At 39.9% G+C, this 24,063-nt stretch overlaps 1 protein-coding gene and 1 long non-coding RNA gene across 6 annotated transcripts in view; one reads left to right on the forward strand and one right to left on the reverse strand.

The window, feature by feature from the left end:
• The window catches only part of PSD3 (pleckstrin and Sec7 domain containing 3), a 428,991-nt gene that overhangs the window by 123,487 nt on the left and 281,441 nt on the right, over positions 1-24,063 (forward strand). Inside the window, exon 1 of one of the 5 annotated variants that reach the window (XM_019742074.3) lies at positions 22,163-22,278. The exons of 3 other annotated variants lie outside the window; for them this stretch is intronic. Coding sequence is in view for 1 of the 2 variants with exons in the window: in XM_019742073.3 (XP_019597632.3) it covers positions 22,575-22,605 (31 nt within the window). In the remaining variant the exon portion in view is untranslated. Of the gene's footprint in view, positions 1-22,162; positions 22,606-24,063 lie in introns of those variants that run through there. One more of the 5 variants, XM_019742073.3, reaches the window with a different exon arrangement.
• LOC141571027 (uncharacterized) lies at positions 3,918-23,162 on the reverse strand. The gene is made up of 2 exons (XR_012495497.2): positions 22,993-23,162; positions 3,918-6,548 (listed from the first exon to the last, which is right to left on the reverse strand). It is a non-coding gene; the product is annotated as an uncharacterized LOC141571027 (long non-coding RNA).

Genomic DNA, 24,063 nt, shown 5'->3' on the forward strand with positions numbered 1-24,063 from the left:
TTGTCTTCACTTTCTTGATAGGATCATTTGCAGCGCAAATATTTTTAATTTTGATCAAGCCCGATTTATCTGTTTCTTCCTTTGTTCCTTGTGCTTGTGGTGTCATATGAAAGAAACTCTTGACTAATCCAAGGTCAAGAAGATTTACTCCTATATTTTCTTCTAAGTTTCATAGTGCTAATTCTAACATTTAGATCTGTGATCCATTCTGAGTTATGTTTTGCTTGTGGTGTGAGGAAGAGGCTGAATAATTCTTAATGATAGTCCGTGCTGGGTAAGTGTAGAGCATCTTACTGATTTGGATGGGCACCTCTCCAGACACACAGAATTACTGGATAGCAAGCTGCAAACAACAGTAGCATTGCAGCTTAACCCTACTCTCGCCCCTATCCTAATCTTGCATGTGGCCTCAGGACCCAGGAAAGCTGAGTCATTGCTTTAGGGAAAATAGAGGTTGGTGTAGAAAACCGCAAATATACACAGCAACAAATGACAAATCCACTAATTCTAGGGTCTTCTGTTGTTATTTTCTTGTCTCCACCACAGATTCAAGTTGGTTTATAATTTTATGCCTAGCCCTTTAGTAAGTCCTCTATCTTTGGCACATATTACTCAGTTTACTCCTTCCTTTCTACTTCCCAGCCTCCTTCCCACCCATTATGGAAAGCAGAAAAATGATTTTAAAGTATGATATACAAGTATATATTAGACTAGCTCACCATCCCTTGGCCTTTATTAAACTGGCCAGACGTCCTCTATTCTTTCAGCCATTCCACAGACCCTGCTTGATAGGCAGTAGTTTTTGGTGGTCTGTTTTGGTTTGACAAAGTGGGCCAGGAGTGACTGTATACTTTGTCTTTGACTAGAATGAAAAGTCAGTGCTTCCATCTTATCCCACCTTGGCCCACATACTCGCACGCTGAGCTGTACACTGGTAGCCCCAGCTACCTGGTGTTTCATATACTAAGATAGCTAAGGAATGTTGCAGAAATCAATCTGGAGGGCAGTATTCCTACTGTCTACTCAGTACAGTATTTTAATTGGGCCTAGAAGACCCATTGTTTTGAACTGGTGTTCATTGTATTGTTTTTTTAAAGCAGCTATTGAAGAGCTAAGGAGCAGAATGTGACTTTTTGAGAGTAGGATCGGATCAACTTCAGAACAGCATTGAAAACATGCATCTCAATTAGATCAGAGTGCTTTCATCTTCTGAAACTTGTGGTACCAAATGTAATTGAGGTCAAAGTTTTTTCTTGTACTTATTAGCCATTAATGATTCATTTTTAAAGACGTTCCTCTTTGTGTGTTTTATATTGCAGAGCTAGTCTTTTCCTGACTTACAGAACTTTCGGGTGCTGTTAGGATGGATGTTTTAGAGTAAATTTGGACTCTTGAGATGGGTCCCTTAATACAATTTTTTGTCAGGTGTACAAACTGCATTCCAAAGTAAGCTTTTAGCAGTATCTCCCTTCACTGTTCCTTAAATCAACCATCAAATCTTAAGTTTCCTTTTATTTTTACATAGGTGGTATCTTTTCCCTTTAATTTTGTAAGGCAAAAGTCATGTATTGACATTTTCATGTTTTATTTGGCCTACCCAATGTTTTGTTAAAAAATTGAGGTAGCTTTTAAAAATTGGGAGATTTCATGTAAAAACCCAGATTTCAAGCTTCTATTGAAAAATTTGAGACTGCCACACGGAGTGGGCATTTTCACTGGCACTAAATGGCATCTTTAGAGCTCAAGTGCTCCCTGGTTTCTCAGTCAGCACCCCTCCTGTGTTGTCTCCCACTTTACACTTGTGTTACCTCCTGAAGCTTGTAGGCATTTGGGCTTATGGCCTCAGCTTTAAAGTCATGCTAGTGTATGAATTTACACTTTTAGTTATGTTTTCCAATAATGATTCTTATTATGTCACGCTTTGCAACCCTGACTAGCATCCAAAGGTGGATACAGTGCAGCTAATGCATGGGACTTTTCCAAGGCTTTGTGAGAGCTAGCAAGTTTTTCTTCTTTCTCTTAAAGAGAGTGCCCACATTGTGTACGTTTCAGGAGCCGCAAAACTGGATCTACCCCTGCCAGCAGGAGAACCACTTGCCGACCTTTTGAAAAGAATAGAGATTCTTGGGCCCCATCTTCTCCAGGCCTGTACAATCAGAATCTGTGGGCAAGGGACCCAGGCAGTTCTCAGTTTTTAAGCAGCTCTGCAGATAGTGATTGTGTTGCACCTACAGGCTTAAGAACTACTGTTATTTTAAAAAGTAATTACTTGAGCTATTTATAAACCATCTTAATATTAGAAGGATTTATTATGGAATCCTATAATACATTTGAACTATAGCTTGATATATTTTACTGACATTCAGAGCTGAAGTACTTAAGAACCTTTGCCAATTGAAGATCAATCAGATAAATGAGAGAACATCTCTGAAATTAAAATGTCATGTCAATAGGAAAATATGATTTGATTGTAAAAAAAAAAGACAGTGTACATAGTTTTTCAGGAATTTATGAAGGTTTCTCATATTTGTGATGGTTGTCCATTTATGTGGCATTTCATCAGCAGTTTCTGTTCTGCTCATATTTATGTAAATATTTGTTTTGAAAAAAATTATTGTATAGGTGGAATCAGGCAGAGATTCTGGAGTCACTGTAATGTAAGATAGCAACATAGGGTTAAAATAATATTGCAGCCTGACACAAGTGCCTCTATTCTTATTCTTGGGGAGATTGATTGGTTGTTTTAAAGCAGTGGTTGGTTTTGGAAATCTTTGGGAATATTTTTAATTGTCATGTGACTAGAGGTGAGGGTTGGCTACTTGCCTTTAATAGGTGAGTGCCAGGGATGCAAGGTATTTTATAGCACGTGCGACAGTACCACACAAGGAAGAATTGTGCTGCATGCTGCATGGCTTTGAATGTCTTCTTGTACCTTCATGTAGGGAAAAACATGTTTCTAATGATCTGGACTTAGGCTATATAAACCAAATGGCTTTTGCATGGTTTTAAGTATCAGTGAATTTTCTAGGACTGTAACTACCATGTGAATCAGGAAAGATTTTACAGTAGCCTCCCACTTATCCTTGGGGGACATGTTCTAAGAATCCCAGAGGATGCCTGAAACCACAGGTAGTACTGTGCCCTATAAATACTACGTTTTTTCCTATACATACATACCTATGATAAAGTTTAATAAATTTAGGCACACTAAGAGATTAACAACCACTAATAATAAAATAGAACATTATAACAGTATATTGTAATAATAGTTATGTGATCTCACAAAATATGTGTTTTTGATGTTAAAGTGACTATTTAAAAAAATTTATTTAAGTATAGTTGGTATACAATCTTATATTGGTTATAATGTAATTGTTCAGGTGTGTAATATAGTGATTCAGCATCTTTATACATTATAATGTGATCACCCCATTAATTCTAGTAGTCGTCTACTACTGTGTAAACTTATACAATATTATCGACTATATTCCTTTTCCCTTTCTCACCCTCTCCCCACCCCTTCCATTTTGATAACCATCCCTTTGGTCTGTTTCTATGCGTCTGTTTTTGTTTTGCTTGTTTAAAATACTTTATTATACGATACTCATCCTTGTTCTTGTGGTGATGTGAGATGATAAAGTGCCTATGTGATGAGATAAAGTGAGGTGAGCGGGACATTATTAAGTAAAATAAGGGTTACTTGAACACAAGCACTGGGATATCTAGACAATTGATCTGATAGCCTAGAGGGCTACTAAGTGACTAATGGGGGGGGGTGGGGGGGGAAGCGTACACAGAGGGGGGAAGCGTACACAGAGGGGAGAAGCATATATAGAGAGGAGGTAAAGGGTCGATTCACATCCCGGGCAGGATGGAGCAGGACAGCACAAGATTTCATCACACTGCTCAGAACGGTGCACAGTTTAAAATTTATGAGTTGTTTATTTCTGAAATTTTCCACTGAATATTTATACCATGGTTGATTGCAGGTAACTGAAACTGTGGAAAGTGAAATTGTGGTTTAGGGTAGTACGGTACTTCGTTTTGTTAGGAAATTTAATAAAAATTGTTCACCATTTAGAAATATGTCCCACGAGGCAGTGCTCCTGCTATTGTCAAGTCGCCAACTCAGCACAGCTGTATCAGTCTACGCTGGAGCCTTGCTTTGGGGGTGATTCTGCATTAGGTACAAGCAAGGCTCTGACGACCATGAGCATTTATGTCATGAAAATCATTTTAATTTTACTTCTCCTTTGTATTACATTCAGTAAGCCACTGAACGTACCACACTTAGTACATCATTATGTTGATTGTTTAGAATTTTATATTTAGGCAGATTGTGTTATGAATTTCACTTTAGGATAATAAAGGAGGCACTGCAAAATATTTGATATAAAAGTACATGTTTGCTCTTAAAGAGTTAAAAATTGGTATTTTAAAGCACGCTAGATTGACCTATGGAAGTTTTGAAAATGACCGTTGTGAACCTCCCCTAGAAATACTAATTTAATAGTTCTCTAGGCAGTTCTTGGAACCCTGTGAACCTTTCCCACTTCGTGGCATACTTAAAAAATGATATTGTTTGCACTGCACACTAGGGTGAACCAAAGTAGCTGCTTCAGGCTGCAGGTGACAGTTTCCAGTCACCTGCCTTGCTAGCAGAGATGTATTGACACATGCTTGGGATACTCGTTAAAAAATTGGATTCTTCCTTTCACAGTGTATATGTCTATCAAATCATCATCGTGTATACTTCAAAATCTTACAGATTTGTCAGTTATACCTCAATAAAGTGAGAAAACAAATCAGGTTTTTGAACCTCACTGTAGTAATTCTGATTTTGGTGTGTGACCCAAAACTGTATTACTGTAATGAATTCCCCAGTTGATTCCGACCCAGGTAGAGTTGGGCCAGCCCGGTGAACTGTCCTGCCCTTCAGGGGTAGGTGCGATACCTATGGGTGTCTGGCAGTGATGGAGAATGAGCAAAAGCTGGGCCCCCTTCTAAGTCCACGAACGGTAAGAGGTTTCTGAGACAAGGTGGAAGTGTGGAACTCCTGCTTGGTTGGGCTTGCTCTGTCATGGAGAGCAGGTGCCCTGTTGGAAACAGTAAAACAAACACTGCTGAGAAGCCAAAGCCCCAGAGGAGCTCACTTTGTTCCTGTTACATGAACTTAAACTCTGAGGGATTATGTCCTAAGAAGCTGAGCACATTTACAGATAAGGTATAGATACACTCTAGGAATTCTTTGAAAATCATGAAGAAAGGGGACAAATGCTGGAAAGTTTTGAGAGGCAAAACCTAATTTTAGAAAGGAGATTATAGAGATTGGTGAGTTTAAGGGTAATCTTCAGCCAAATTTTAGAGGATTATTGAAAGTATTGAGAGAATGGGGAGTCCTCCCCAGATAGGAGCTGGCGCTGGGGTCTAAGGGTGGAATGGTGGGAACCAGAGGCTGAGATAGGACGCCTTCCAGGCTGAAGATGCCCAATGGGGTGGGGGAAGCGGGGACTTTGAGGGTGAAGGGGGGAGTTTGACAGATTCGTGGAACTGAAAGTTGTCTGGGGTGACTGGAAACCCACACGTTACGAACATTATTAACATTCCTTACACGGATGTTATTGGAGCAGAGTTGGGGAAGTGCTGATGTACTGGAAACAGGCCTGGGCAAAGAATCAAGAGGCCTGGGTTTTCATTTATGTCAGGTATCAGATGCCAAAAACTTTCTTCAAGACAAGCGAAGGCACTCCTGAGGGTGTTTACTTTTTCAGCATACTATGAGTATCGATAGTTGCTAGACTGGAGATACAGAGATAAAGCTTACAGTCAGACTGTGAAGTCTGCTGGGGGAACAGACAAGTAACATGGTGACTCCAACAGAGAATGCTCTCTGCTCTAGGAGAAGTGAGAACAGGGAGCTTTGGGGGGCTGTGGGAAGCACACCTAAGTTAGGCAGGAGGGAACGCTTCCCAAAGGAGACGAGGATCTGAGCAGAGATTTGAGGGCCAGGTGGGCTGGGTGCTAGGAAGAAAGATGTTTCAGACTCATATGTAAAGATGTGCTGCTGTGAAATCCATGGCTTGTTCTGAGCAGCCGCTGTCAGCAGGGCAGGAATGAGGGAGGAGGCTCAGCGCAGGCGAAGACCAGGTTAGTCTTACATACCACGCCAAGGAGTATGCATTTTACTGATTTTTAAAAATTTGTGGATTGACTCTTCCCATTTGGGATTTAGGAAGTCAGCCTGGAAGCAATGTATAGATTGGATTGCAGTTATGGAAAGGTGGGATTGGAGGCAGCGTACCTCGTTAGGAAGGTACCCGTGCCCACACACGCACACACATACTTCAGTAGTTTCAACAAAATAAAATCGAAGTTTACTCTTCTCTTCCATGGAAGGAAACCAGATATGTGATTCGGAGCTCGCTGGGTGGGTCCACACTGTCGATGCCCCTCACTCCTTCGGGCCCCTCACTCCTTCGGGCTGTCTGGCGCCATCCTTTGAACATTTCTCATCTTCTGATGTGGTTGCTTGAGCTCTGGTCACATTCCTGAGAGCAGGAAGGAGGAAGAGGAGAATCAGAAGGGCAACAGGGAGGTGCTATCTGTAATGTAAGGATGTTTTTGGAAAAATTACCACAGAAGGCTTTCAGTTACAGCTCGTTTATAACATAGTGCCATGGCCACAGCTAGCCGAAGGGAAATGCCGAAAACGTAATCTGTGTTTCAAGTGACCATGCTGAAAATTGGGAGTTCTGTTACTAAGAGGGAGGCGGAGAAGCAGACACGCGGGTTCAGCCACCTGTTCCTGTGCCGCCTGGCGCAGTGCAGGAGAACAAGGCACTCGTGAGACGAGGGGACTGAGGACACGGAGACAGGAGGAAGAGACGTGCTGCAGAGACGGAGGTGCTGCTCTTGGCAACTGATGGCGTGGGAAGGAGCGGGGAGGCACTGAGGGTGGTATCTGCTCTGGGCAGCGGGGTGGATGGTACAGGTTTAAAGAAAGGGCGGATTTGCAGGTGGGAAGAATGACGACCTGTTGGACATGTTGAGTTGGAGATGCATGTGGCCCATACAGGTGTGGGCCGGAGAGAGGAGATTTGGGAAGTGGACATAATTGTCCAGGAAACGTGTGCAAAATGAAAAGAAGACTGAAGGTAGCACCATGAAGAAGGAAAAGATTTAAAGGGCAGACTGAAAGGGTAGTGTTTCAAAGAAATTCACCAAGATCAGCTGAAAGACAGAAGGAAAATCAAAACAGGAAGATATTTGGGAAACAAGAGAAAAAGGATTTTAATGAGAAGGGAGTAATTGCAGAGACATGCCATAGATAAGTCCAATAAGATAAAGACTGAAGTGCCTGGCAGTTAGGAGGTAATTGAATGCAACAGAATAGAGATTGTGTGTGTGTGTGTGTGTGTGTGTGTGTGTGTGTGTGTGTGTGTGTGGAGATCTCTATATAAAATGCATGCAAGTGTACGTATAAAATGTTTAGATTAAACCTAAAAACGGTCATGTGGCTATTAAAATTACTCAGGGTAGATGGTTGCTGTCTCCCTAACTGATTTATAGGAGTGAAGTCTACACACCCTATGTCCTTACCCATTGGCAGCCCACTTTGGGCTTTTGTCACTGTAACAGGATTAACTAGATCGTTTAAGCTAAAATTCTGGGTATATTTACTGCTCATTGAGAATGATTTTATGGCCATAGTGGAGTAGATATTTCCTACAAGTACCAGTGTACCCTATGCATCATGAAATGGTTTAAAATATGTGATGAAATGTTAGGGCCCCAACTGCTGCTGTTCACCTTCTTTGAGACGTAACATCAGGCTACGAGTGAGGGTGAGGGACTGGTGACAACCGCAGCCACCTTAGTCACAGGGCATTAGACGTATGAGTCTTTGTTCCTTTTAGGATAACCCTATACCTGGGGTATGATAAGTTCACAGGCACAAAATAATATTGAAAAGTAGACCATCTTTTGTGACACCATTTTAACCTAATTACAGATACCTAATGGCAGATTTTAGGTTTTCCTTCAATGACTGTGTGTGTGTGTGTGTGTGTGTGTGTGTGTGTGTGTGTTTTCCTGAAAGCTTGGAAAGAAGTCTTTTAAAAGTATAAAATTTTATTCGAGAGTTCTAAATTATTCACCAAGTTTTGTTAATAGTTAAACAACACTGCCCTCTGGCGTGCAGAGTCTGTAACACTTTTTAGTAGCAGTTCTCAAATTGTCAGGTGTTTGTTTTTTCCTGCTGGCAGATTTCTTTCAGATTTGTTTTGGAGGTCAGTTAAAGTGCTTTTGTTCTTTCTGCTTAATCTAATCTGTAAATTTATAAAAATTCCAGTGGTCTACAAATATGCCTTAAACTTGTATCTTAATCTCATTATGATATAAAATGAAAGATTTGGAATTTTCATAGCAAAAACACTTAAGTTTTTGAAATAGAAATGGTAATCAGCGATACTCTCAGATGGACATTTCGGTAGTCCTCTGATAATAATAATGCTTGAATACAAGATGCATTAAAATAACATATGAAAACCAGTCTGGAGTATTTCTTTTCTCGTATATAAATTTTGCAGCAACTTCTGAAGAAATAGGTATTATTGGAGATATAATAATTGAAAGACTAATGTGGAAGGTCCTAAACTGGCTGTGTCTTAACTGATAGATTTTCAGTTGTTGCATTTGTTTTGCTCTGTATTCTGGTATAGACTGACAACAGGAGCAAGCTATTTTTCTTAATTTTTTGGTTTAATCCTGAGTTCTCTGCTTAATTGTAATAATATTGACTAGGAAGTGTGTGTGTGTGTGTGTGTGTGTGTGTGTGTGTATCTTTGTATCTACTACCCTGTCTCTCTGTACATATATAGTATATAATATATTTTATATAATCTCCTTGACATGTGAGTTCTAAAATAATTAAAATGCTATTTGGAAAGCAAGGATAAAGATTCCATCTTCTATCAGGTAACACAAGCGGAAGCGAACATCTTTACACATTATGTAACAGATACTCTGCTAGGAAATTTTTGTATTAGTTATTCTTTAAATGTCAGAAGAATCCTCTGATACTAATTCCCCCCTCTCCCCGCCACCTTTACTTCATAGATGAGACTCACTGAGATTTAACTAATTGAACCTCAGGTTACACGGCACGTAAGTCATGGAACTGGCATGCTAACCTGAGAGTGACTTCAGAACCTCATTCTTCCCACCGTACTCATATGTTACAGCCTTACAAAGAATCAGGGCGAGGTCCCACTCTGCCCCAATTGCTGGTCTACTGACATCACGTGAAAGGGGGCTGTGATTCTGACTTTGTCATCAATTGGTGGTATGATACTGAATAAACTGTTTAACTTTTCTGACTTCACTTTTTAAAATCTTTAAGTCTTCATGTCTCCCTGAGGGTTGGGGAATGAGGAGATGGTGGTATGAGTCCCTGCCCCACCCCCAATTAGCCAAAGGCATGCCCTCTTCTATGTTTTCCATATTGGACTTCCGTGTCAGACATCATTTGAAGGCACACTTTCTCTGCTTAAAGTTTTATTTTAAAAATTATATGATTTCCTTGGACCCTTCTAGCTCATTATTTCTTGATAGATGTTGATGCAGCACAAAAGCTTCTTGTAGTTTTCTTTTGAAAGGGAAAGAAAATATGGCCTGAGGCATCACATTATTTAGTGCATGTTCCTTTCCATTGGGGGCATTAGGGCCATTAAATCCGGTGGAAAACAAACTTGATAAGGCAGTCCTCTGTGTCTCAGGACACTGAGATGTCTGAATTCTTTACCCGTTATAATTGGGGCACCCAGTCTGCCCCTTTTTTTTGCAGTGTAACTTCCAATAACCCAACCCCCCACATCTCAGCAGAGGAAAATTATAATGCCAGGGATATGATAGTCCAAAAAATTCATTGAAATACTGAAACATAAATTAAAATTTCTATTTGCTTTCAGCATTGTAGAGTGAGAGAAGGTTCTTTGGCAAGACACAAAACAGAGAGCAAGACTAAGCACCCTTTTATCCATAGCTACATTTTCTGTGCCTTTCCCCAATAATGTTTTTCCTTGTTGTGCCACTGCTGTTTGTATATTGAAGTATCCAGTCAATGTTAGTTCACTTGGTAAGACAACGGTGTTAATAAAGAAGGCCAGGGTCAAATCTTAAGGTATAAATAACCTTTGTCTTAGTATTAGTACATCAGGAACTTTGCAAACTATTTTATAAAAAGGAATCCGTTGGTTCAAAGGAGGGGCTTAGCCCATGAGTAGGGATGGCTCAATGCAAAACCCAACTATACTAGGAAAATGCAATTTAGAGAGCTCACTCTTTTGATGAGGGATTGTTAAATATCTAAAATATGGCCCCTTTAGTTATCCTTGGAACAACTGGCATGGTGACCTTCAAGTTAGTCCGGGTTTAAGCGAATAGAATTTAAAAAAAGAAGAAAAGACTGAAACCTTGTTTTAATTTTCTACGTAAAGGAAAAATGTGTAGACTCTTGTTGTGGTGTCAGGTTCCCCTGAATTTGTTGGGAACAGAGATTTGTATAGTTTGGGTTCTTGTATCTAGTTTTTTTTATTTTCTAAAAAAAAAAAAAAAGAGAGAGAGAGAGAGAGGGCAGGACTTGTTTCTTTTCTTTAATACATTTAATGTCTACTAATATCGAGTATTTGCTCTGTACCCAGTACTGCTAATCACTGCCTATAAAATACGAACTTACAAGCAAGACAACGTTCTTACTAGGAGCCATTAAATAGAAGATGATGTGTAATTGAGTGCCAGATAATTGGTATAAATCTCATGAACAGATAACTAATTCCATGTTAAGCTCCTGCCAGTAGACAGACATCCGCTCTCACAAGGAGACAGGCTGTTGAGATGGGAGCAGCATGGGAGCTCTGGCTATGGGGCCATCGTTGTATACAGCGAGGAGAGAACACAGCAGCGTGTGAAGGCGTAATCAGAAGCTTCTTAGAGGGATGCTGATGTATTCTGTGTCTTGAGCGATAGGTATTTTAACATATGGAAAGAATGGGGGAATATTTTGTTCTAGGAGAAGATGAGAGTGATGTTTTGGTGGACAGTAGAATATTGACTCAGGTAGAGAAATGCATTAGGGTTTGATCATGGAAGGCCTTTAACATCAGCTCAGAGTGTTGCATTTAGAAGAGCATGTCCTAAGAAGCTTTATTTAATTCCTCTCAGTTTGACTGACTACCCCTTTCTTTGAGGGCCCCCCACTGTACCTTAGAGTCTTCTGCTGTTATTGAACCCATCATCCTGAAAGGCACTAATTAACAGATTTTTCTTTCGCTTAATGAGACTGAGACTACCTACACCTGGTTACCTTGATTGGAATTTGGCTGTTTTGAAAATTCCACATTCATCAACTTACCTATTATATTCCGAATGGGTTACTTCCACAGGTAATTTGACTTTAACCACTTTATACTGAATCTTAAAATTTAGATTTTTGTGGTATCTTGTTCTCATTCTCGTGTGCTGAGTGCAAAACACATGAAAATTAAATCCTATTTAGCAATGCATTTAACAAATTCATCTTATAAAAAAGATTCAATGCAAGGAAATTAAAATTCAGCAACTACGTGTCATTAATATTGTGTGTGTCATTTACCTGCTGTTGTAGTCACAGAGTGTTACTCCACTGGTATTTAGCTTAGGAACTTATGTTTATCTCCAAATTTGAGATTTAAAGAGATATTTTACAATTAGTCGCACCTGCTGATTTTTCTTGGCTTGAGTGGTTGTTGTAGGATATGGAGCTGCCACTTTGATGTTTGACGTGTAGCAGTAACACGTGCTGCCCGTAGAAAACCTATGCTGCTCACACACAGAGGTGTCTCTAGGCCGTATCTCTCGGCTGTGAAATGAAACTGAAATCTGTAAGTCGTGGGTGATATTTCTCCTCTCTCCTCCCACCCATTTGCTCCTGCCTACAAACTTCTCTATTTCCACTGGTTATGATTTTTGACATCTTCTAATTTGGGTGTAATCGTTTGTTCTGTGAAAATGTACCAAAAAAAATTTACTGCTAGATACTTTTGGTGCATTGAAATTTCTTTGAATGATTTGAATTACAAGGAAAATTTCTTAGGTGAGTGAGAGCTGTGAGTGCCTAACATAAGACCCTGTAAGGCAGAATTCTGGGAGTCTGTGAGCCCCCAGAAATTGTATGCAAATTTGTTACAAATATCTCTGTGGATGTTTGTTATTGGGGGGTGGGGTGAGGGTCCATAGCTTTCTCAAAGAGATGCAGAATTCCAAGAAAAGTTTGGACCACTTCTCTTATACATGGGTAACAGGGAAATCAGTTTAAGGATTATATATTCCTAGTCCTACAAATTCAGCTATTACCCTACACCAATAAGATGTTTACGATAAAATAATCTCTTTTAAGTAGTTCAGTTACTGAATCTATATTGCCATAATTGTTTTTGCAAGATGTACCTCATACTGGAAAGGCCAAAGGGATCAAAGTACACTCTTAGTTTCTTTTTTTCCATTTAAAGAATTGATATATTTACTGTACAGAGACCACTTGGTATAATACAATCCTTTTAACTATGGGGAGTGGTGAAAATTGTTTTAGGTTCATATAGCCATGGATTGCTTTGTAAGTGAACATCATCAGCCTAGTAAAAAGTTCATGAATACCTTTCAACTTCTGAACACAATGGTAGTTGTTGAGGGTATAGAAAGTATAAGATTAAAAGTAAGTAGGGAAGACAGTATGAAATCATGAATCTGTAAGGACTCAAAGCAAAGTACAGACAATCTGTGTTTTAAGAGTAAAAGGAAGGGAGCAGTCACCGTGAGGTAAGTCAGGCACGAAGGACCTCAGTGAGAAGTGAGAAGTGCAATTGCGTGGGGACATGAGAGATGAGTAAGATGTGGTTGGAAGGAACAACTATGTGACCAAAGGTCCAAAGGGGATCGTGTCACTTAGAGGGACACTGAGCTGACCAAGGTGAGGCAGCATTAGACAGTGGATCTCTCCCTGGCTCCCAGTCCTAGCTAGAAGCTGCTTAACCACTCTGTCCTCAGTATTTTAATTTGTAAAGCTAGTACTTTTCTTACAGCATTCTTAATTTTATATAGTATGTGTTTGTTATACTTAAAAAGAAAACCCCCATACAGATTGCTAAGGGTCTTGAATGATGAGGTAAAGCCGGGGTTGGCAAACTATGGCCCTTGGGCAAATCCTACTCATCTCTTGTCTTAGTAGACAATGTTTCATTGGAACCCAGCCATGGGAGAATTTACTGTTGTCTGTGGCTGCTTTTGTTATAATGGCAGAATTGAGTTGCGTGTTTGCGTGGAGACCTTATGACCCTTGAAGCTAAAAATACTTACTATTTGGTCTTTTACAGAAAAAGTTTTCTGACTCCTGAGTTAGAGAATTACAGCTTTCATTTAGTTACATTGGAGATCCATTTATAATTTCTGTTTTGTTTTATTTGGGGGAAGGGGATTCACATAATGGACCATGGTAACAGTGCCATCAGAAAAGAGTTTTAGGAAGATAAACCTAACAAAGTTGCTGAGAGTGCATTGGAGGATGTGAATCTAGACTGTGGGTAGGCTGCTTAGGACCAGTAGTTAATTCCTAAAGCCATAGTACCTGCTTTAGGGAAGAGATAGTAATATAAATACATAAATGAAGGAACAGACGTATGACTTTAAGAGAATAATAATGCTCTTGGAGACTAAAGACACAGGGCAATGTGAGGACCCTAAATGTATGGCACTAAAGTGACGGGAGAGGTTAACGATGCACCTGAAATAGGAATTCTCTCCCAGGAGCTACTTTTTCAGGGAAGGTAATCACTGTGGTTTTGACATATTGAATATGTAACATGAGACATCTGTCAGATAGTTAGAAATGGTTGATTCTGCTTTTTCTCTGCTTCTCTGGGCAGACCCAACTTTGAGGGGTTGTGGGGGCAGAGCCCCAGAAAGCAGTTTCCAGGCTCTCGGCCTCACATAGACAGGTGCCTGGCTCAGGTAGTAAATGGCCAACTGTGATTGCATGGCCATCAGCTGTGGCTAGTTGGCCGTCAGCTGTAACCAGTGAGCCATTGGCCACTAATATAACTGCTGTGGCTGTGCTAGCAAGGAGAGAGAAAAATGGGGTCTAGCAAGAAGATGTTGGCTGGGCTGGCAAGCGTGGATGGCAGTTTGCGGACAGTGTGGATCCAGCCTCCAGTGAGAGTATAGTGCCGCCAGAGAGAATATAGTGGTATGACTCCCCTACCTATGGCTCCGTGGGTGTTCCTTTTTGGCCTCACCATATCCTGCGTTCTTATGGGGGGAGCGGGACCAGAGACCCCGCAGGCCGCCCCGCCCGACAAATGGCGCAGCGAGCAGGGTCTCCTGCACGACAAATAGCGCAGCGAGCAGGGTCTCCTGCACGACAGGGGTGGTAGGCACAGGTCAGAGAGCAGGCTGCCCTTAGTTGCTCACACTCCATATTGGATCCCAGGGGAGAGAGAATCTATTTCCTCAGTCTAAGTTTCCTTCTTCCTGGGAGTACCTTTCAAAGAGTGAAGACAATGGGTTGGCATGGGGAAATAATGTGGGTATGCAACGCATGGTTGGTTCCTGGCGGTGACTTGACCACCGTCTGTGGGAGAAGCACAGGGCAGAGTACCCAAAGGCTCTCTCAAGTTTATTGGCTCTAGTTAGCCTGTCATAGAAAACTCAGATTCTTCCCTTCTATTCTTAGCATGAGACAAACCTACCTTCTTGACTCCTGGGACCTCCCCCAATGAAAGCTAACTAGATGATATGTGAGTTGTTTCTGGCTGGGGTTCCCTTTGTATTTTTTTCTCATTATGTTGTCATCATCATAAGTTTCTCATATGTTGTCATTATTATAAATTGAGGGAGCCTTTTGGGAAGACAAGAATGTAGCCTGGAGAACTTTAACTCTACGTCGTACGACTCCTTTTGTGTTTGGCTTCCTTCACTCTTGTATTAATACTTAAAAGGATACAAACTGGTCTGGAGTTATCTTGCTTTCGTTCCTTGTTCTGTTACTGCGGTCCAACTCGAGACCCCTCGCCCAGATGTCTGGACTGGCCGATGTACAGTTTCTTCTGAATTGACTAAGGCGTTTACATCTTTCCCTTTCACATGCAGTAGTCTCTCCCTGCTGAGTCTCCCCCACTCAGCAGAAGTGGGAGGTAGACTGGAGCTCAGGAAAGATGTCAGGTCTGCACATGTGGAATCTATCAGTGTAGAGCTTTACTTTCAAATACCGTTTTGTATTTTTCACTTACTTTTTCCTGTGACCTTTCTCATTTTAATCTTATCACAATCCTGTGAGGTAAACATCTTGTGTGTTTATATTTATTAAGGGTTCAAATCATGAACAAAATTAATTGCAAGTTTTTATTTTAGTGAATACAAAAGGTTAGAAAGACAAGGTGACTTTTAATGAGATTTTTAAAAGTAATAGGTGAGAGCTGAGACTCAGAAAGGTAAAATTACTTGCCCAAATCACATTGTAAGTAATCTAGCAAAGGCTGATTCCCAGTAGGACCAGTAATACCAGCTAGTTCTTACTAAATATCTTCTATGTGCCAGACACCAAGCACTTTATGTGCATTAGCTCATTTAAAATACTTTTGCCGCCATACCGGTTTGTCTGTTGCATGATAGATATTTCTTCCAAGCTCTTGCGTTTTGGAAGGCAAAGAATACTAAGTGAGAAGAGCAGTGAGCTGAGAACTGATCGATTGTTGGTACTACCTATAATGAAAGGGCAGAAGTGCCGCAAGCCAAGGAGACAGCACAATGACAGAACAGGTAGAACCACAACCAGGACAGCATGCCACAAAAGCCAACAGGACAGAGAGTCTAAAGGAAATTTTTTACCCTTCCATCCCTTGGCTAATCAGACTGTGCTCTGCTAATGTGGCTGGGTCTAGACTATGAGGTCGGACAATTAAGTTCACGAACTCATCCTAGAAAAAGTGCTACGTACCTCATTACTGAATATCACTATGGTCACCTTCAAAGTACTCCCCTCGGGAAGCTATGCACTGACGCCAGCACCTAGTCCACGCTTCAAAGCAATTTTGGAACTCTTTTTCTGGAATGGCCATCAGAACTGTCGTTGTATTACCCTTGATGTCCTGTATGTCATCAAAACGTCTTCCTTTCAATATTTCCTTCATCTTCAGGTACAAAAAGAAGTCATTGGGGACCAGATCAGGTGAGTAAGGAGGGTGTTCCAATACAGTTATTTGTTTACTGGTTAAAAAACTCCCTCACAGACAGTGCCGGGTGAGCTGATGCATTGTCGTGATGCAAGAGCCATGAATTGGTGATGAAAAGCTTAGGTCATCTAACTTTTTCACGCAGCCTTTTCAGCACTTCCAAATAGTAAACTTGGTTAACTGTGTGTCCAGTTGGTACAAATTCCTAATGAATAATCCCTCTGGTATCAGAAAAGGTTAGCAACATCATTGCAACAAGTTCCTGAACTTCATTGTCAGATCTTGTAGTCCTGGGCCTGCTTCCCTGCCATCGAGCACACCATGCCGTTATTGGTCCCTACAGAGAGGGGGACTGTTACATTCTACTCTAACATAGTTGATACCAGATGGGAGTTTTTAAAGTGAATCTCTTACTGAAAGAGAGAAAATAAGGACAAACAGCAAATAAATAAAGGGGTTTATAGCGTCGAGAATTATAACCCTAATTTAACTAAAGCCTAGCCAGAAATCAGTTTGATGAGTGCAGTTTATAGAGCCCTTCTGGCCAGCTTCCGTTGCCCTCTTAAATGCCATTTGGATACTTACTGACTTTTTTATTGTGAGGAAGATTCAGCTCCTCCTAGGTTTTGCTTTCCAGTTTTACCTTTGACTGTGGATAAGGCCCCCTCAGGTAACCCCTTTAGCCCAGGACTCTGCTTTTCTTCTCCTCCATGGCTGTCCAGGTGCCTTTGATTCTGGTTTTATTCTGGACTCCATATACGAAGAAGGCAGTTTCCCACTGGCCATAAATATTCTCCTTGCCCATCATATGCAACCCGCCTTTTACGTCATCTCTACCTGACCTTGTAGTTTGACGTTTGTTCTTCCTGGGCATCTCAGTGACATGGGATAAAGCAGTGAACAAAAAGGATACAAATCACTGAATTCGTGGTTCGCTTCATTTGGGTCAATGGGGCTTATATTTTTTATTACATTCTGAATAATATTAATTAGCCAGTTGTCATTATAGGATTCTGCCTAGGATAATATTGGAAATAACCAGACTATTCAACAATAACTAAATTATATTCCTAAATGGCATATTGTATGTTCGTTAAAAATATATGCATGGTTTATATTAATAAAATGTAACAAGTATTATTGTAAATAAGTTAATATAAACAGTTAACACTGGAAAAAAGTTTAAATTCCCAAGCTATGCAAGAATAAAAGACAGGAATGAAGTATAATCCAATATGAAATACCAGTTTTGTTTCCTTTTTTTTTTTGGTCTTCTGTAAACTTACATTTGGGCTACCAACTGAATACCCTCTTCTTCCCTTTTCCCCTTTTATTTTATTTATTTATTTGTTTTTTAGTTTTGGTCTCCTTATCTTCTAATTGTGTGTTGCACAGGTGGCTTAAACTATCTACACTTTTCATCTATAAAAAGGAGTTAATAATCTCTAAACCCCTGAGTTAGGGTAAAGATGTTTTCCTCAAAAATTATCAGAAAAGGAGCAGTGGCCTTATGTTCCTGTTTTTCCTGGTTCTGTCTGTATTAGGGATGTTTTGTTATTTTGAATAACAAAGCACTTTTTGGAGACAACACATTAGCTTGAAATAGCTACAGATAACGCTAGTTGGGATGCTTTCGGAGATCGCTAAAACGGGTTTAAAAAGGAGGGAGAGAACAAATGTAACACACATTTAGTAGTTATTCCTGGGCAAATGATCTTAGTTGTAAGTGATCCTAGAGTTGTCACTGTAAACCATCTGTTTAAAGATGACTTTTAAAGGTCATGCAGTAAGTGGTTACAGTGTGGAGATCAGCGAAAGCGGATGGGTATTGTGGATTAGGATAGAATTTTCAGTTACAGCATCACGCAGATTTAAAAATTTCTGTGTCTTCACTTAAGACAGAACTGAAGATGTAATATAACTCAAAATGAGATCCTAGTGGTAGCAATTTGTATGTATGTGAAAAGCTTGAATGAAATAACTCCCTGAAATATAAGTGAATAAAAGCAAGTATTTTTATGGTTTTATGTATATGTGATTTCATGTATGTACAAAATTAACATAATAAAGAAAACTTTATGAGACGCTATTTATTTGACTTACATCCTAAAAACATATACATTTAAAAAAAGATTTAATTCTAAAATCTCATACTCAATTGGACAACAGTTAATTTGCTTCCTGTTTGTATTACCTTGTTTGAAATGTTTGAGAAATAACATATTCTATCAAATAATTTGTTACCTACAGCTTGTCATTTCTAAACCAGACCGACAGTGCTAGTGACCCTAACGTCTAGAGAGGCATTACTGATTGAAAAGTTTGTTCTTAATGAATGAGTAATTTTTAATTTCTCTTAAACCTTTATAAAATTCGTACCTGGGATTTGTTTTAATCGGTTATGGTAAAACACACAAACACTGGAATAATTGTCATGAAAGAAGAGGTTTGTACCCACAGCAGCAGAGGGGCTTGGGGAGAGCATGGCCTAACCTTGAATGGGGTTTTTGTGTGAAGGAATGAGTAAGGCAGGGTAGATACCTGAATAAGTTTAGGATTGCGTAGTGTAGATAATTCTATGAATTCTGGGTCCATGGGTTCCTAGTTGGCCAGTACCAGGCCCTCGGGTGATTTAGAGATGAGAAATATTGGCTTAGTGTGAGAGAGCTTGATGAAGGAGAAGGTTGGGGGTCTCACTCTGGATTGGTTGGTTTGTATATCAAAAGCGTGTTCTCAGGGGAGTCCTTTGCTTCTAGCCCAGGGAGGGGCTGTTTCTCCATGTTTAAGGCCCCAAATGCCAGAGCATCAATCAGAAAATAAGAAGATACATCAATACAGACTTTGTTAACATTCAAAATATTTTATCACTTAAATTTCATACTTTACTGAAAAACATTGGTTGCAGTTGGTGGGTATACTTTTATTTATAAAATATTTCTTTAAATTTTAATGAAAAAGCACATTTTATAAATCTAGCTATTTTTGACTGGCTGAATCTGTCAGTAATATTTCTAGAAAAACAATTTATTGTATTTTACAGAAAGGGTATAAACAGTATTGGTTTGTGAATTTTTAATGCTTCTTTCCTCTGAATATTTATATTGTCTATCCTTCAAGGATAATGTCTGCTTTATTAGATTACATTTCAGGGGAAAGAAAAACAATTGAGGACTTCAGGATGGCACTGCCAACCCAGTTATGGACTCGAGTGCTGTTTCTGTATGTGTATGTATATATATTTTTAGAGATGGTGCCCATGAGAGACTAGAGAATATATAACAAATTTAGTTTTGAGCTTTACGTTTTGAAATGGTGAGTTTTAGCCTGTCAGTAAAAGGTAGTGTTAATTAGAGCCTAATATGACATGCTAGACATTTGGAAATGAGACATTTGTGTAGTCGAGACATACTGATTTCCTCATGGTCACTAGTAATTGCAGTTTAAGGGGACCATCTTAGTCACATAGCCTTTATAATGACCCTAATTGTATTGCGTACCCTCACTCATGTATTTGAATTTTTTCTTCCCCTTTTAACATTAGCTTAGTAGCATGCAGATTGGAAATAATGAATCCTATTCACAGACTGGAAGAAAGTAAGATGGAGGAAGAGCATTTCACATGCTGTTGTATCACCCATTTGGGCCTTTGTTATTCTGTTTGTAATAAGACAGAGTAGCTCCTGAGTATTGGGAAGCGAGTATATTTTGCTTTTTCTTGTTTCCCACAGGGTCATCCATTGACTTTGACTTGGGTTTGGACAGGATGCAGGTGCAGAGGATGTAACAGAAAAGTCATGATGAATAGCCCAGATCTCAAGTTAGCCTTTGAAACTATAGGGAAATTGTGGTCTTTAACTGTGTACCAGTTAGGATCCTGAAGAGTTGCATATAACAGAAAACTTGAATTAAATGCTTGAACTAAAGGTTTATTTCTCTTTTGCCATAGAAGAAGATAGGGATGAGGGCCTATTGTGGGTTTAGGGACTCTTTCTGTTTTGTCTCCCTTGCTAATGGGATGCCTATAGTTAAGGATGGCTGCTTCAGCTCTAGCCACCTTCAGTGTTCCAGGCAGAGGAAGGAAGAGGTTGGGGATGGCAAAAGGGGACATGCCCCTGTTTTGCCCCTTGTAAGGAGCTGTCTTGGAAGGCATGCCTAACAGCTTCAGCTTACATCTCACAGGTAATTGGTGATTCATGGGTTAATTAACGTTTGCATGAAGCCTTCAGAGGTTTTCCTCCCTGATTTTCCAACCAATTCTGGAAAAATAGCAGTTCTTCTTGGAGAGGTTTGTGAAAAGGGAGGAAGCTGGCAGTTTTAGTTAAAAAATACTAAATAGTGAAATGAAAATAACACTAGAAGTAGTGATGATTATAATAACAATAATAAAATTTATTATATTATTGTTGAACTTTATTATACGTATACTAGTTGCTAATCTGAGTGCTTTATATGTTTCTATGCATAGTTCACTTGACCTTCAGAATGCTATTGTTATCCTCATTTCTTCAGGTGAGGAAATTGAGCCTCTCAGAGGTTACATAACTTGCTTAACATGACATAATTGGAAAGTGATGGAACCCAGATTGCAAGTCTAAATCATGTACTTTAATAACATTGTTATACTCCTCTGTAATTTAAAAATCTGTGACTCAGAAACAATAAAACTAAAGCAGAGAGATTGTAAGCCGTGGGCCCAAGGTCATGTGAGCAGTGACCGCTAAACTTCTCCTGGGTGTTATTTCACTGTCCTGGTATGCTTTCTCTAGGTGCACGCTCTACCTGTGTGCTCTTATATTTGGGCGATTTTTGGCTTGCTGTGGTTCTAAATGCTGAAAATTATAGTCTTCCTTTAGAATGAATTATTTTACTTGATGAGGACACCCTCAGGAGGTAGCATAGCTTAGTGGACGAGAGGGTGGACTTTGCAGCATGAGTGCTTGGGTTTGGATCCTGCCTGTGCCAGCGTTAGCCATGGGATCTCGGGCAAGTCACCTACCTCTCGTGTTTCAGTTTGTCTGTAAAATGGGTTAATTATGGTAGCTATCCCACAGGGCAGCTGGTCGAAAGGGATAAGTTAATATGACAAAGCTGCTTAGTGAAGTACCTGACACATAGTAAACATCATATAAATATTTGCTATTCGAATAAAATTATCAGAAATGTACACTCCAAATTAAACTTAACGCATTTTCTAGCACCTAATTAGACACTCAGTAAATGTATATGGAATGAACGAAAATAACCATCAATTGCTTTGTTGTCAGCCTCTGCTTTTTATACTGGTTAGAATATTTAGGTTATAGAAGATGAGTTACTTTTAATGTCTCTATTAACCTCCATTACCAAGACTAAGGACCAATATTACATTATGCTATTCATCTTCTGCTATGTTTCACCTCACTTTTCTCATTTACAAAACTATTAGTTTTTACATTTAGTATTTTTATTGAGATTGTGTTGAAAAGGTATTGCGTACATCCAAGGTACTGTTAGTGATGTAAAAGTTTATGGCATCATATTTAAAAGTAGCTGTTAATGACTTTGAATCTTTTCACGGCACATTTTTCTAAGTAACATCAGCCACCCATTAAATATTAATTTAATTACAGGAATGGTAATGTAATCATCGATAAAGTGACTTTAGATGGCAGCGTCATTTAGCAGTGAGATAAGGACTGGCAAAACAGGATTTTTATCTTCCTATAGCGTTTTTTCAACACGATGTTTGCTTTTTCCTTTTCTGTTTAAATAACCGAAGAATTAAACCCTTTTAAAGGGACACCATCCATCTCGTTTCACATGTGTCATTCCTGAATCAGAGAAAATGCTGCATAATACTAAGATGACAGCCCCACCTCTGATGTCACCGAGGATGGTACAATCCTCTCGGAGCCTTTGCTGGGGTTCCTGCTGCTGCACTGGGGAAATGGTTACATTAAAGCTAACTCCCGTCCTCTCCATTATCTCCTTGGAAGTAGTTTTCACAAATATAGAAAAGCCCTACGGTGGTTGTTTTTCGGTAAGCTACCAAGGTAGAGAGCGCCAGAGGCAGAAAGGGCGAGCGAGCGAGCACAGGCTGCTTAGCCTTTGTGAGCGAGGGACTCAGGCGGCAGCTCCTGCAAGCAGGGTTCCTAGAGCTCAAAGTGCTTCCCCGGCCATCACCGTGTGCAGTGCAGGGCACAAGGGGCTGCCAGGAAATTTGAAACTAATTTGCTTCCAGTTGACTAGAACAGCAGATTTTGAATTAGCTGCCTTCTTTTTCTAGCTAACTTTTCTCAAGCGTTAAGCTGATGAGCTGGGCATTTTCTATGATCAATGGGTAACTGCTGGAGCTACAGTAATCTCTGTGAGTAACCTCTATTTGTAGGTCTATGCAGGCAAATCTAATTTTATATATATCTCTCTCTTGTAAAATGCTGCTGTGAAATGATCCGTCTGTATTACTGACTGCTTTTGCTTGCTAGCCTTGTCTTTCGACCATCCCAGTAGGAGACGCCTGGAGCTACACCAGGTTTTGCTGAATCCTGACATAGAGAAGCGCTACTGTATTTATTCAGGGATGCCCACGCCAACCCTCCTTGAATTCTCCTGCCATCAGAAAGATGCCACCTGCCCTCCTAGGGCTTTTGCCCAGTACCTCACCTGGCCTTAACCTGGAATGTTTATTTTAGCATCTGACATTGGATTTTGCAAAATTTTTATTTTTAAATAGAAAGCAGAATATTTTTCTTACCTGTAATTTTATTTCCTTTCATTGTTTTTGTTTGTTTGTTTGTTTGGTTGGTTTGGTGTTGGTTTTTGTTCAATCAACTTTCTTGGGAATACAGAATTCTGTCATCCTATTTCTGCTCCTTGTTTTCGATGTATTATGTAGAAGGAAAGAGGAAAACCGGCTACCCCTGTAGTTTTAGAAAGAGTATTGTGGCGCTTGATGGGAATAGGGGAGGAGTTTCTCTTAAAGAGCTCAAACTCTTTTTCATCTGCATACCTGAAGGATGGCTCTGCCTCAATAGCTTGGAAGAGAACAAGGGAGCCCCAGGGTAGCACCAGAAATGTTCTGTGAACCCTGTAGGCTGAGCAAAGTTTACAATAGGGTATTGTAACTCAGTTTACATATAGGGTGTGTTTCCTGTCTATCAAAAGTGTCACTTCTAGAGTAATTCTAGATTTATTTTTCTCTCCCCAGGGAGCTCGACTTTAAACTTTCGGTAAAATTTGCATTTTCAGATATACTGGGAATTATTGCCCATGTCAGTTTGCAGCCTGAATCCTTAGCAAATCTGTGGGTTTCTTACTGAGCATGAAAACTACTGAACGCAAACAGGGATCGGCCGAGGCTGAGTGCAGACTGTGGCTGAGTGAGGTGGTTGTTTACCACTGCACCCAATGCCTGTGTTGACACATTGCAGTTTAGAGGAGTCCACGGCTGGCGGTCATCATCCCTGCTAGGAACCAGCTGCTTGGCATGCATGATTTTTAAACATTTGTACAGTATTTTGCAACATCAATTTTAGTTTTTAAACTATAAAATATTTTATATAAGAATTTATATGAATAGTACTATGTCCAGGTTAACTTTAGCAGGATAGCATGCTATCAGCAAGATTATGGAGTTCTTTAAAGGTTTATACTTTTCTATTTTCCGAATAAAAACAAAAAGTCAGTGAAGATCAGAGAAATTTTAAAATTGGGTTTTACAGAGAATGGGATGGTGGTTACCAGGGCCTGGGGGGTGGGGAAAGTGGAGAGATGTTGATCTGAGGGTACAAACTTCCAGCTAGAAGATGGATAAGTTCTGGGGACC

This window comes from Rhinolophus sinicus, chromosome 16, assembly GCF_057876585.1.
Source record: "Rhinolophus sinicus isolate RSI-liver-muscle chromosome 16, RSI-T2T, whole genome shotgun sequence".
Taxonomy (NCBI): Eukaryota; Metazoa; Chordata; class Mammalia; order Chiroptera; family Rhinolophidae; genus Rhinolophus; species Rhinolophus sinicus.